The 14,690-nt window shown below is 35.9% G+C and overlaps 1 protein-coding gene across 1 annotated transcript in view; it reads right to left on the bottom strand.

Moving 5' to 3' along the window:
- LOC122788691 (extracellular calcium-sensing receptor-like) overlaps positions 1 to 14,690 on the bottom strand; it is a 94,054-nt gene that overhangs the window by 65,092 nt on the left and 14,272 nt on the right. Inside the window, exons 2-3 of the mRNA XM_044055586.1 lie at positions 1,473 to 2,309; positions 1,017 to 1,244 (exon numbers count right to left, since the gene is read on the bottom strand). Of these exons, the coding sequence (XP_043911521.1) occupies positions 1,017 to 1,244; positions 1,473 to 2,309 (1,065 nt within the window). The remainder of the gene's footprint in view (positions 1 to 1,016; positions 1,245 to 1,472; positions 2,310 to 14,690) is intronic.

Below are 14,690 nucleotides of genomic sequence, written 5' to 3'. Positions count from 1 at the left end.
TAATAGCAATAACCCACTTCTGGGTGTGGGTAAAGCTAAATTTACCGACAGTTGGCTTTGTTTGGTACCAAACCACGCCAACCGTGGGTAAATTTAGCATTACCCACACCCAGGCGTGGGTTATTGCTATAGTAGTATATTCATACAAAGCAGTCACAATTACTGAAAACAGAGAAATCATACAGTAATAGTTTCATTAGTCTAAAGAGATATATGTAATGACCTCAATCTTTGCTGGAGGGAGTCATGTGTAAACCAACAACTTCTTAAAGGTTATTGGGGTCTAAACCATAACAATCTATTTTGTTATATTGTATGTATTTCTACAGTAATAGAATATAGACCTATCTGTTCATCTTGAGATGTGAGATTGTTAAGGTGGTGTAGGGTCTAACATAGTTGCGGGTCTAGCCTGGTGAAGTGCAAGAGCATAGCCGGTTATTAGTGAGATGGAGTTTTAATACTTTTTTGAACTGTATGAAGGATGTCATAGTAGTTATGTTATAGGGTAGAGCATGCCATATTTTGGATACATAATTAGAAAAGAGGGCATAATATGCATAAAATAGAGGGGTGGCGTGCAGGGGTCTGTTTTCCTGTGAAAAGTGCTTTTCAGGGTTCTCACCCCACAGTCAGTGAGATCAATGAGCCATAGTGGAGACCTTAAAAGTAATGCAAATGAAGTGCACAAAAATGCCAGCAAAAATACTTATTCTTCTCTGAAAACAAAGTAAGACACACCCCACTGTACTAGCTTCATTCTATAGGTACTATGACTCCACATTGTTTTCATACAGAGATGCATGCATTTTGATTGGAGTGCTATACATGCTTCATTTACATAACTCTTCAATGCATTTCAAGAATTTATATCACAGAAAATCTCTACCCTTAATAATTTATGTACTTTGTGAATGCAAGTGAAGTGATGGCAGATTGTACAGTACTGCAGTAATAATCTATGTTTCTATTTATGTACCACTTCAAGGATTTTAAAAATTAAATCAATGTCTTACCTGATTATATTTTTCATTCCAGAGAATGGAGGTTATATTGATTCTGATTTCTTCACCTTTGGCACCTCTGGGGTAAACACGACCAACTTTCACAAACTTGAAGTTTTCATCTGCTGTTATTTGTACATTGATTATATCATACATTGCCACAGTATCTCCTTTTAAATCAAAATATACTTCTTCCCCAGTATGCATAGTAAAATGAATATTTTTCAAGTAATGCAGTACCTATGACATTGTCCATGAAATTAACCATCAGCCAAAGAATACAACCATTACTTGCTGGTCTTTTTTTAAAAATCAAAAACCTTTTTATTTTCTTTTTAGACATAAGCATGTGTAAAGTACATAGTGTGCTTACCAGTTATGTTTTGGATATATGGTATTTGTTTTTATTTGGTAATCTTAAATGTTTATCACAATACAGAAAAGAAAGGAACAGAAAACCAATTTTACCTGCCATGGTTGAATGTCTTTGATGTTTGTACAGGAATTATTAAGAAAGAGTCCAGAGCCTAATTTACATAACACTAAATCATTTAAGGCATGTGCAAAGGCATATACTGCAAGGTAGACTTGGTAAGTGTAGCTCATATCATTCAGTTCAAATATTAGCATACCTTGCTCTTCTAGATTCTCTAGGCCAGTGCATAATTTTCCTTTGGTATTCTCAGAGTCCCGTTCTTGTTTGCTGCCATTAACTAACCACATACAGTCAAAAGCTATCTCCCAGAAAGATTTAATAAATATATCATTTTTAGATGTCAGTGGATGTAAACTGAACAGGAAATCCTTAAATCCTGGGATATCAGCTGAGTATGGAACTAATCCAATGGTTCCATTTAACAGTTTCCATGTCTCCTTTGTATAAAATCCTGGTGTAATAATACATATTACAGTCAGAACCAAGACTTTTCCTATTACTTTCTCTAAATAGAGCGCATCCAGTAATGGCTTTATATGAACTTCATCGCTGTTAACAATGACCACATTCGCAGATGATCTTTGAATCACTTTAGTGACTTGAATAAAAGTATCTTTTGAGTAGAGCACATTCAGTTTTTCTAAGAAAGCAATGCAACCTCCAGACTTCTGAATCTCATCTTTTAGGTATTGACAGCCTATTTCACCCAAATCACTATCTTCAGTTAAAAGTCCAACCCATGTCCAGCCAAAACGTCTAATTAATTGAGCTAGTGCATAATTCTGGAATTTGTTACTTGTTAATGTTCGCAGAAAGGAAGGAAACTGAAGTTTATCACTCAGAGCAGGGTGCATTGCTCCAGGGCTGATCTAAAATCACATAAAAAAGTCAAAGTGGTAATGAACATACCATAGACTTCATGTCACTGCTGGCAAATACAGTTTTAGGGCAAAGGAATGGAAGCATATGGCAGTGCTACCAAACTCATAGCAGAAAGCTGACAAGGGGTCCACTTTTATTAATCACATCTCTTTTAATCAATGAACAATTAATTGCTACAAAAATATCTAAACCTGCACAAAGTTACGTTACAAATCAGTGACACTGAAATCATTGCTAAGCACTCTTAAGCAATCATTTTTGCAGGGAGCAGGCCCCCACTTCACCCACCAGTGGGAGGCTCTGCCTTCTCACGCTGTACATATGTATATTCAACTCTGATGTTACATAAACTCAGACAAAATGGAAAAGTCTAAAAACAAAGGAAAACTCAGTTCTTACCTCTGTTCTAATTTCTCTATCTCAAAAAATACAGCACAACATCAGAGTCAAATCAGGTTACAACATATTATATCACTGACAACTAACACATGTGATGTTCTCACTGCAAAGTTATGTGTTCCAGTAAAGGGTCTCACAGTAAACTACAGGTTCCCCTAATTATAGTCTGACTATGTAGCTCATCCACACATTACCACAAATTCCTCACATGTCCTCAGTTCATCTCACCACCATCTGGTTATTTTCTTCAGGAAAAACGTAGTTTCATTTATCTGTTATGGCAATGCATTAAAGACATATTTACTATAAAAGACTTTCACCTCTGTAAATTCACCACCCATGAAGGTTTTAAGTCAGGTGATTTCTTGTAACAAACTTGCATCATATTTACATGGCCCCACTCTTCCTTTATGATACAGTCCTAATGGAATTATTTATTATTTAGTTAGTTTGATAACCAGGTAAGTGAAGTGAACCAGGAACATTTTTTCAGATACAACCTGGGTCAAAGTGGCAAAGAAAATATAGTATTGATATTTAGTAGGAAGTAATAATACAAAGACATAACAAAGATCATTATAAAAGGCACGGTAAATTAAATAAACTTTGGTTGAAAATGCACAGCTGTCATATTACTCAAAGTGTTTATGAATTATCAACAATAATGCAGCACTTGATACATACATTATTACAGCAGTGGCATGTAAAACATGACATGAGATATAGTAATAAAATGTGATTCAATATATATATATATATATATATATATATATATATATATATATATATATTGTTAGATATTATGAATATAAGGCTGAAATTAATTCTGTTGTAAATATGCTGGACGATAAAGCATAGAATAAAAAGTTATAATAGAATATAAATAATATTAATTATTTGGATATTAATTTGGTCAAACACTATGAAAATAAAATGTACATTTCATTAATCCATAGAAAAGAATCGTATTTCAATAGTTTTCTCCATTATAGTAGTGCACACCCAGAACATCAGAAAAAATCAGTTATAAAAGGGCAACTTGTAAGAGCTGCCTGAATGATTACTAATTTTGCAGAATTTCAAATTGAGTGCAATTTTTTACGAAGTATGTTTATTAATAAAAATTATCCACCTGTATTAATTGATAAATTGATTACTGAAGTAACACAAAAGAGAATAAATGGTCATTTTTGCCCAGTGTTAAAGGGGTCTAATATGACTTTTAATACTCTTGATAATGGAGATTTAAATACAATAACTACTGCTAAAGGAGATATTATAGAAAACCCTATATCTACTAATAGTTTAAGACTGCAAAATGAAAACGATAGCCAATTTACAAAAGCATTGGTTATCACTTTCATGCAGGAACATCCAATTATAAGGGAAATATTCATGAATAACTGGGGGATTTTAATGGATGACCCCCAGTGTAAAAAACATGTAAATGAGTTCCCTAAAACTGTATATAGAAAAGGGAAAAGTTTTAAATATTTATTAAGATCAAATATTCAAAATACAAATAACAAAAAAGCAATGGATGGAATGCATAAGTGTGGTGCTTGTAACTGGTGCCATAAAATTTATTTAGGACAGAGTTTTTATGTAAGAAATAAAAAATATTTTTTAAAAAATAAATATAATTGCAAGTCAAAAGCCGTAGTTTATTTAGCCATATGTGATTCATGTGCCTCATTTTATCTCAAAGAATCTATGAACATGAGTACGCAATAAAGAAAAATAAAACGACTAATGCTCTAGCGAAGCATATTAATGAATATAGTGATCATCAATTTTATTTTATTGTTATTGATCAAGTAGAGATAAAAGGCAAGACTCCATGGAATTTAATACTCGAACAAAAAGAATTACAATGGCAAATTAAACTACAGGCAGAAACATGGCCTGGTATTAACGAAAGAAGTTCTATAGCACCAATACTTAAATTAAAAGCATTGAATAGAAAGAAAATTAAAAATTAAGTAGTGAATTATATGAACCTTCACAACAATGGTTATTATAAAATTTAAGCTTTTTAGTTAGTATCAGTAATAATATATATATATATATATATATATATATATATATATATATATATATATTAATTAAAATTGGTGGAGATTTTTTTAGATAATGGATAAAAACTAAAGGAAATGGTTGAAAGAACGGTAAAAATATGTTTTTTTGTAAAATTATGTATTTATAGGTTTTTAATCTTTATATAATGAAAGTATTAACATATTTAATTAATAATTTAAGAAGGTTTTATAATATAAACGAAATAGTAGTGTATATTAAATTTATTTATTATTGCTTCCAAGTAGGCTGATATCACATGTCATGTTTATAGTGATTTTATATAATTTATTTAATAGTATATATTAATAGTATCAGTTATTTTAAGTATGTATAAATGTTAAAAGAAGAATCATAATTCTTAATGTAATATAAGAACTTATAATAATATATACGTGAGACAAATCAAAATATTTTCAAACAGTCATTTTTTCATCATTGGGCATGCCTGAGTTGTATGAGTCATGTGAGTGGGATTTTTTTGAAAAATGAGAAGGTTATATAAGGAAGTGATGTAATTCAACTGATTATCTGATGAAGTTTAAAACGGTTTAAACGAAAGCGCTTATGGTTTATCGTTTGTGGATGTGAAGTTATTCGATTGCCTATTTTAAGTTTGTTTAGTTACAAGTTTGTTGTTTCAAATAAAATAATTTACGTTTTATATCCGGCTGGTGGCTTTTCGCTTTCTCTATTTTTTAGAATAAAAAGTTTGCTTGAATATGTAAAATGTGCATTCTTACTGTATGTATAACAGACAGGCTTCTGTTTACAGCATCAGAATTGGAAAACAAGCATTACATGATTTTCTCATGTTTGCAGAACAAATATCTATTAACAGACATCTTTCTTTATAAATTCAGCAATACGTGATGCCTTTCCAGTAGGAACAGAACAGACGTTTCCTTTCATTCTTCTGTTATTCTGATTGTGTGCATTTGTGCATTTTCACATCAGCAGAACTGCTGACAGGACAAAAGATGTGACTTCCCACAGAAGGCCAGAAAAACATACTAAGAGGAAATAACAATCTATGTGCATGACTAGCACTCTATATACCAATTGTAGTAATTCAGTTATGTGAGAGAAGGACAGAGAGAGGTATTTTGTAGAAGTCATCATTCATATCTGTAATGAAGGAAAACTTTGTAAATACATGCTACAAATCTGACAGAAATAGTACATGTTGTTTGTTATAAAATAAGTTATCTGTAACTGTGCTTATAGCTGCAAAATATATTTCTTTATCAGTGTGCAATTTGAAAGGCTTGGTGCTTTAAACAGACTACAGATGGAGTCATGCAAAGCTCTGTGTCTCTGATTCAGCAGTAAACTGACTCTGTGTCTTAAGAAGACTTTGGATCCAGCACAGCATAGGAGCAGAGAGAGCAGAATAAAATATTTTTTTATATATTTTTTTTATATATATATATATATATATATATATATATATATATACACAGTATAATCAAAGATTGAGACAAAGTAATAGAAACTAACTGAAATGAAAATAAACAGATGTCACATTTTTAAAGTACAGAATTATAATATACCTCCAATACTGCAGAATGTTATACTATTTCATGAAGTATGTTACTACAGCGGTGGAATCTGTAACATTATATACAATAGAGTTAGCAGTGAAATGTTATATATAATGTGTGTGTGTGTGTGTGTGTGTGTGTGTGTGTGTGTGTGTGTGTGTGTGTGTGTGTGTGTGTGTATATATATATATATATGTACACAAACACACACACACACACACACACACACACACACACACACACACACACACACACACACACACAAACACACACATGCACAATGAGTTCATTTCATTAATTTCCTGTTAAACATTTCACTTAAAAGATTCAAAACCTGAAAGGAAGAAGTCAAATGTACAATAGTTTCCCTCAGATCTCCACATTAGTGAACAGGAAGACTGAGGGAAAACAACAGTTCCAAAAGTAAGACCTCTGATTTAGCAATGGTACTTGTGGTCACATCCCTGAATGAAATTCACCATGCAGATATTGCAGTTGCACTTACTGAGCAATCATTAGGCACAATACAAAAAATAGAAATAAAGTCTTTTACCGAAAGAAGAAGAAAAAGACTGCTGTTTCCGGCAAGCAACACCAGAAAACATAACAAACCAGCAGAAACTCTCTTACCATTAAAGCAGATGAAAACAAAAATTATGTGATTTACAAACCAGCTCGAGTATAGACCAATAATCCAGGTACAATTGCTTGAGGACAATAATTCATGCCAAAGAGTCAAAGGTTTTTCCATATCCTCACCATTCCTGTATGAAATGTAATTTGCAGTCTCTCACTTTTTAAATGTACACCTATCCTGATAGTTGGATCTCTTAGATGCCATAACTTTTACCATACTGATTTTGATCTCTGGTTATATATGAAACTGCCACTTCTGAAAACTAATTACCTTTCTAGCAGGTGGGTTCTTAAATGGGCAATTGCCTACCATGCACCTACCTAGGTTCTAACACCTGCAAACATTTCTAGGCTGATCTAGATGTCTTACTTAGCCTTACACTTAACTATGAACCCATGACAGAAAGAGTACACATTTATTTATTTGTCATTCAGATTTGTTAGCTAGCCAAGTACTTACCTAAGAACCTATGAAGGCATGAGAAATAGCCCATTTATTAATCTATTTAATGTCATTTATTTACCAGGAAAGTCCAACTGGGCCTAGAAGACCCATTTTCACTGGATGCCCAGGAAGAAAAGCTCCACATATATAAATATACAATATATTTGAGACAGTAGACACATTTACAGTTTACGAAATGTACCTTTTCATTTTGTGTCCTTGACTGTAGAGACCTTTATACAATAGCAGTAGTAATACCCAAGAAAGCAGAACAATTTTGTATGGGAAAATGATAAGACCAGTGTCTTTGTTAAGACTACGGCAAGCAATGGGGATCAGAAAATGCATTTACTAGCAGAGGAGAAGGAGGAAGGCAGGTAAAAGATTATCCAGGAGTGATACAATAGCAGAGCCTAGTGTTGGATAGGAATTCCTTTAGAGTAGCATTGAATGTTTGTAGGTTTAGGTTAGATGTCATAGGTAGTGGGCTGGGGGTAAGTTGTGCAATGTACCCTGTGGATTATACCTTGTGGAAGTAGTATTCTGAGCTGAGAATTAGGTCTGGAAGATGTATAAAGCTTTCTCCTTTCCTTTTACTTAAACCACTTCTTTGAAGGGCTGCTGTTAAGAAAATACTATTTATTTTGAAACTGCAAAGCCAAGCAGGATAGCCCCTCAGGTTATGAATTACTGAATAAAAATTTGTTTTTTATGTATGTCCTGCCTCTAGTGTCTTTTTGGAACTTACAATGATAATGTGTACATAGGCATTTGGCTTGATACTTGCCAATATTTAGTTCTACACAGTGCCCCACAGTGCCTCTCCTATGGCTGGGCTACATACTACATATAGAATAGTGACAGTCATGTTTCTAGTGATATTAACTGATATCAACAACCATGGAGCAAATACTGGTGAAGATTTTAGAATTGTAGGTGGATACTGAGCAGACACTGGTACAAATTCATCAACAACTGGTTCTATCGGCCATTACAGCTACCAGTGCCAGGATGCTGCTACCTCTGATGATACTAGCCAGGGAGGATGACCGGGAACCATATTTAGTGATATTTTTAGTGCTGTGCCACTACAGAAAACTCAAACTAAGAAGACTGCAAGAATCCTGTCATCCAAGCCAAGATGAGAGACACTGATTGTGCAAATGGACATGGGATACACTGATTGTATCGGCTATCATATGGCTGGTATAATGCTTAAGGAATAAGTAGTAAAATATTTTAACTGGACTATTTAATGCAAGTAAACTGAGAAGTGGGCAAACACATGACTTAAAGGATATTTTAAAGCTCTGGCTTAAGTCTGATAGCAACATCAAAGCACAAATGTTCTATACATTTTAGCAGTAGGCAGATGTAAAAAAGCTTTGCCTAGTTGTTGTATCTTTCGGCTTTTCCCGGTTAGGGGTCACCACAGCGGAACTCCGGTCCGCTAATGATTGGCAGTAGATTTTTACATACCGACTTGCCAGGCCTGATGCACAACCTTCAACGAAGGTACACCCATTCATGTATGTCTCCACACAGAAGACGCTTTAGCTGAGTATAAAACAGGACAGCGTCTTACTGTGAGGCGACAACGCTACCGCAGCACCACCACCGCAGCTATAAGAAAATGGATGCTGAAATGTGACACCAGAAAAATGTGATAAGCTATTAACTTTTGGTGAATGTATATTAGTTAATGAATTGTCTGTTTATAAGGATAACACTGTAGTAAGGAATGCAATAGCTTCTGTGAAAGAAAAGTCAGAAAAGGTAGCAGGGGATATGTTAATTTGCCTTAAATGTGGGTAGGAGGGGTCACATTTCTAAGTTCTGTGCTGTTAGTACTGATCAAAATGTTGCCAATAGGAATGCAGAAACTGTAATATATGTTTTAGATGAAGTTGCACCCACAAAGTGTAGTAGGACTGCAGCTATGATTATTCAGTCAACCTAATGTCACTGTGTTCAAGTAAGCTAATTAAGTGTACTGTACTTATAGAAGGGCAGGAGGTTCAAGCTCTGTTAGATTCTGAAGCATGATTTCCCTTGTGTAAACATAAGATCTGTAATCAGCAAGTAACACACATTCATCATTATCATCATCAACATCATCATCAACAACAACAACCATAAACCACTGCTTGCCACAATCAGCTACAAGAAGTGGTCAGAGAAGGCTGTAAGGTCAAAAGAGACCAGGTTGAAGACCTGGAAGTTGACTAAAGAGGAAGCACAAAAGTTCAAGGAATTACTCAGGCCTCTTGCACCTAAAGAATTAAAAAAGAAAATAGGTGGAGATGAAGAAAAATGTAAGCTGCTCAAAACAGCATGTGTGAGGATTACAGAACAGATATGTGGCCGAGTCAGGTATAGAAATAAGGTACATAAGGAAAACGGGTGGTGGAATGCAGAAGTCCAGGAAGTCATCAAAAGAAAGGAGTGCAGGAAAAAGTGGGAAATAGAAAAGATGGGCCAGGCTAGGAAGGAATACTGGTTGGCTAACAAAGAGGCTAAGAAAGGAGTTATAATAGCAAAGAGCAAGGCATCAGAGGCTCTCTACCAGCTTCTGGAAAGTGACTCACCTGCTCATCAGTCCACAGGACATCAAAAGCAGATGGAAGGAGTACTTCCAGCAGCTTGTGAATGAAGAAAACCACACAGAAGCTGTACTACCCTGACACAGCCTATGATGAGAAAATTGGAGGAACCCACCACAGAAAAAGTAAGAACAACACTAAGGTATATGAAGTCAGGGAAAGCAGCAGGCTCAGGAGAGATGACAGCAGATATAAAAAACATGCTGAGTGAGATAGAGGAGAAATGACTCCTGAGGGTACTCATAGCAGTGTGGAGTGAAAGGCATATCTTAGTTGACTAAAGAATAAACATACTAGTGCCACTGTCTAAGAACAAGGGGGACATTCACAGCTGTGAGGAGCCAAGAGGTATCAAACTCCTGTCACAGTGCATGAAAGTTCTGGAAAGGATGTTTGATAAATTACACATAGAGTAGCAGAAAATAAGATGGGAGATGAGCAGTTTGGATTCAGATCAGGATGTAACACAAATGACCTGATGTTTGCAGTGACACAGCTAGTTGAAAAGATGCTAGAGATGAGGAATGAGTACACCTGTGCATTCCTAGACTTGGAGAAAACATATGACAAGGTCAGAAGGAAGTTGATTTGGACCAGAAACACTGATAGAATTAGTGCAAGCTATGTACAAGTACCCAATGACTCAACAACAAACAGTGCTCATTCTCACAGTGGGGTTTTCATTGGGAATGGGTGTGCACCAGGGTTCAGCTCTGAGCCCACTGCTGTTCATACTGGTGATGGACTACATTACCAAGCAGGTCGGCGGGGACAGATCAACAAAGTTGCTGTATGCAGACAATGTGGCAATACAGGCAGACTCTAAGTGAGAATTTCATCAAAGGATAAGGGAATGGAATGCAAAACTGAAGGCACATGGGATGAAACTGTATACAGATAAGATAGTTGTAATGCCAGTAAATGGGGGAAATAAGAAGAAGCCGAGAATTGAGACAGAAGGGAAATAGTGTTCAGGTTAATAGCTTCTAGTATCTAGGAGGGGTGGTTGAGGAGAAGAGTAGCCTGAATGGGAATGTCAAGAACAGGGATCAGAGGGGCTGCAGCCAACTGGCACACAGTGCAAGTTATAGTACATGATAGAACAGACAGATGGTGGGAGGTCGGCATAATGGTTAAGGTGTTTACCTTAAAGACACAAGGTGCAGCGTTTGATTCTCACGTAGGGTAATTGGCCAGGTGTAAAATGGCCCACAAGAGCAGTTAGCCTAGTACTAATTGATGAACCTATGAACCCAAGAAAAATGACAAAGAAGAAAAGTAAGGTGTGTATAAAACAATTATGCAACTAGTACTACTGTATGGGACAGAAACCTGGGCAGTAAAGGCAGAACACTTGAGAAAGCTAGAGGTGATGGAGATGGAAGTGCCGGAGACAGGTGGTATGATGCACATTGTGGGACAGACAAAGAAATGAAGACATAAGAGCAGAAGCCAAAGTAGCTCCAGTTGCAGAAGAAGTTAAAGAAAACAGATTACAGTAGTTCAGGCACATGTGCAGAAACACAGAAGACAATCTGATGAAGACAATTTGGGACAGACAAGAAGAAAGCAAAAGGAAACAAGGGAATCCAGCAAGTAGGTGGATGGATTGTGGGAGAGAAGACCTGTGACAGTCAGGCATGAGTGCCAAAGAAGGCTGGAGAGTGGCACTGAATAAAGAGAGATGGAGACAGTTGGCACAACACCCTGACCCCGTGTAGAAAATGGGAAATAGGGGGTTGATAATGATAATGATACACATTCATAGTAAGTAGTGTGTCCTCATACACATGTAGACATTCAAGCAGCACTGGGAAGACTGGCGCATCGTGTGGCCATAGCCCCTGATAAAACCCACGATATGATATTAGGAAAAGACTTTCCCAGTTTCAAAGCATTATGGAAAATATGGAATGAGGAAGACTCCATAGTGTAGATGTATGGTACATGCACTTAGAATAATAATGGCAGTGGAAGAGACTGAGGCAGTGACGCTAATATAATGATCCAGAATCAAAAACAGGAGAAGGGAAATTACACAGGGCCTACCAAAGGAGGCAGAATTTAGTTGCGCTGAGATTATAAACAAAATCCTGTCTGTTATCAACAACATGACTCAATAATAGAACCTCAACAATCCAAAAACTGTATAGGAACTGAAGATTAACTGATAGGAAATTATGAAGTAAAACACAGAAAAAGTGATGAAAAACAGTGTACAGTACACTGACAGTTACACCTCCTATCTTTAGGCAGATTACTGAAGGAAACAAAACAATAAACCACAGAAAAGTTAAAAGGAATAACAGGCAGATTTTACAGGACAGGTCTAATTAAAGAATTAAAGAACTTCTGTGCTTCTTGACCAGCTTTCAGAAAACTGCACCACATTCACAATATCAACGTCAGTCAATCCCAATGCCTATCGTGGAAGCACCATTTGAATATATTGCCATGAACATCATAGGGTCATTGGTTAAATCTAGCAATAGGTATCAGTACATATCAGTCATTACAGACTATGACACTGAATTTCTAGAGCAATGCCATTAAGCAGAGTTAGCATACAGTTATTCTTCAGAGTGGATATATTTCCTTTATGTCAGTGATACTTATCCAGTTGTATCAGTACTTTAAACAGTTGAAGATATCAATCTACCGTTTGCAGATTGAGGGATTAGTTTAAATGTTTAATGAAACAACTGAAAGCCACATTGAGGAAAGTTGTGGATTTAGATGGTAAAACCTTGGCCCGGTTATTACCCTACTACTAATTGTGAACAGAAAACTACCACAAGCTTCAAGTGTGTTTACCCCAGCTGAACATCTGTATAGCAGGCATCTAAGAAGGTTGCTTGACATTGTTAAGGAACTTAGGAAGTGGAAAGGTCACTATTCAAATGTGTAGCAGAACACTTTGTTAGTTTGCAGGATAGGATAAAGCTGACAATGCCCATAGTAAGGAAACGTGCAGACATCCTTTAAAATGCAACAAGTTTACAATAAGAATGCTTGATTTTGAGAATTAAACCCAGGAGATCGGGTATTAATTTTAGTGCCTTCTATGTAAACAAATTTCTAGGTGAATGTCAAAGTCCATTTGTAGCAATGGAATGAGTAAATGCAGTAAACTAAAATATTAAGGTGGCCACAAGACAGAAAGGCTGATCTAATTTGCCTTGTTAATGTTTTGAAGCCATGGAAGGAAACATAGAGTTCTGCAGTGAGTTTTCCAGCTGAAATTCCTACTGGAGACCAAGAATCCACAATCTAAAGCACAAGTATAGAAATACTTGTATAAAGTACACAAAAGTACAAAAAAGTACAAAAGTAAGAAGTAAGAGACTTTTTTATTTAGAAATAATGGTGTATTTTCTGAGATACCTGGGAGAACTACACTAATAGAGCATAGTATAAAGGTAATGCCTAGAATGAAAGCATTATTAAGACCTTATACAGTCCTAGTCTCACAGGTACAATTAGTAAAGGTAAAAGTTCAAAAATAATGAAGATGAGCATAACAGAAGTATCACAGAGTGAAATAAGCAGCCTAGTGTGCTGCCCCCTGACCAGATGGAAGTTTTAGACTATATAATGACTTTAGGCAACTGAATGGTATTTCAAAGTTTGATGCATATCCCATTCCCAGAATTGATGACTTGATACAAAGCCTAGGAAAGGCCAAAACATAACATGAAAATGGCATTGTGATGGATACTACTTGCCTTCTCTTCCAAAGAATAAAACAGGCTTTATAACAACTCCCCCCAAGATGGCCTGTTTTATCATGCAATGCTACCATATGGCCTACATGGGGCCCCAGCCACCCTTCAGAAGCTGATGGATAAGCCCCAGTTCCAATATTCTGTGGCATACCATATACTTTATACTTACACTGTACACTGTAAAAATCTATACAAAATTCTTAGATGATGTGGTTGGTCCTTTAGCCAATAAGACAGGCATGTTTGTTTGTAAATGCTAAGAAAAGTAAACTGGGTATGGGGGGAGCTAAGTTCTTAGGGTACCGTATAGGAATATGGGTGGTAAGACCACAAGTCGAGAAGATACAAGACATAATCAACTGGCTTGTCCCCTCTACTAAGATACAGGTGAAGACTTTTCTTGCCCTAGTGGGGTACTGCAGAAAGTTTGTGCCTAGTTTGTGACTATTGCATGCCCTTTGCCAGATTTTACAAGGAGGGGAGACCCTGTCAAGGTACAATGTGTTTTTTTAAGCTGATAAAGCATTTAATGAACTAAAAGGGATCCTTTGTTATGGACATGTTTGTAATTCCTGACTTTACTAAAGTGCTTCACTTATACAATGATACATCGAAGAAAGGTAGTGCTACTCCAAGGTATTCAAAGTGAGGAGTACCATCTTTGCTATATCAGTAGGAAGCTAAGTGATGCTAAAAGAGAGTATCTACCTGTAAAGGTGAGATTTGTACCCTCTGAGAAGCTATTTATTTGGCAGGAGTATCCATTTTGGAATATATCATTCCCCTTTCTAGTGGTTAAATAGAACAGGAGAAAGATGGCAATGCCCATAGTAAGGAAACATATGCAGAGAGCCTATAAAATGCCACAGAATATTGAAACTGTTTGTAGATTAATTGGCAATTACTAGATTAATGACCCTAAAGGGCCTTTTTACTCCTA

Source organism: Protopterus annectens, chromosome 14.part0 (assembly GCF_019279795.1).
Source record: "Protopterus annectens isolate FY-2018-M chromosome 14.part0, PAN1.0, whole genome shotgun sequence".
Classification (NCBI taxonomy): Eukaryota; Metazoa; Chordata; order Ceratodontiformes; family Protopteridae; genus Protopterus; species Protopterus annectens.
The sequence above is the reverse complement of the archived record's forward strand: the minus strand, read 5'-3'. Positions and strand labels throughout refer to the sequence as shown.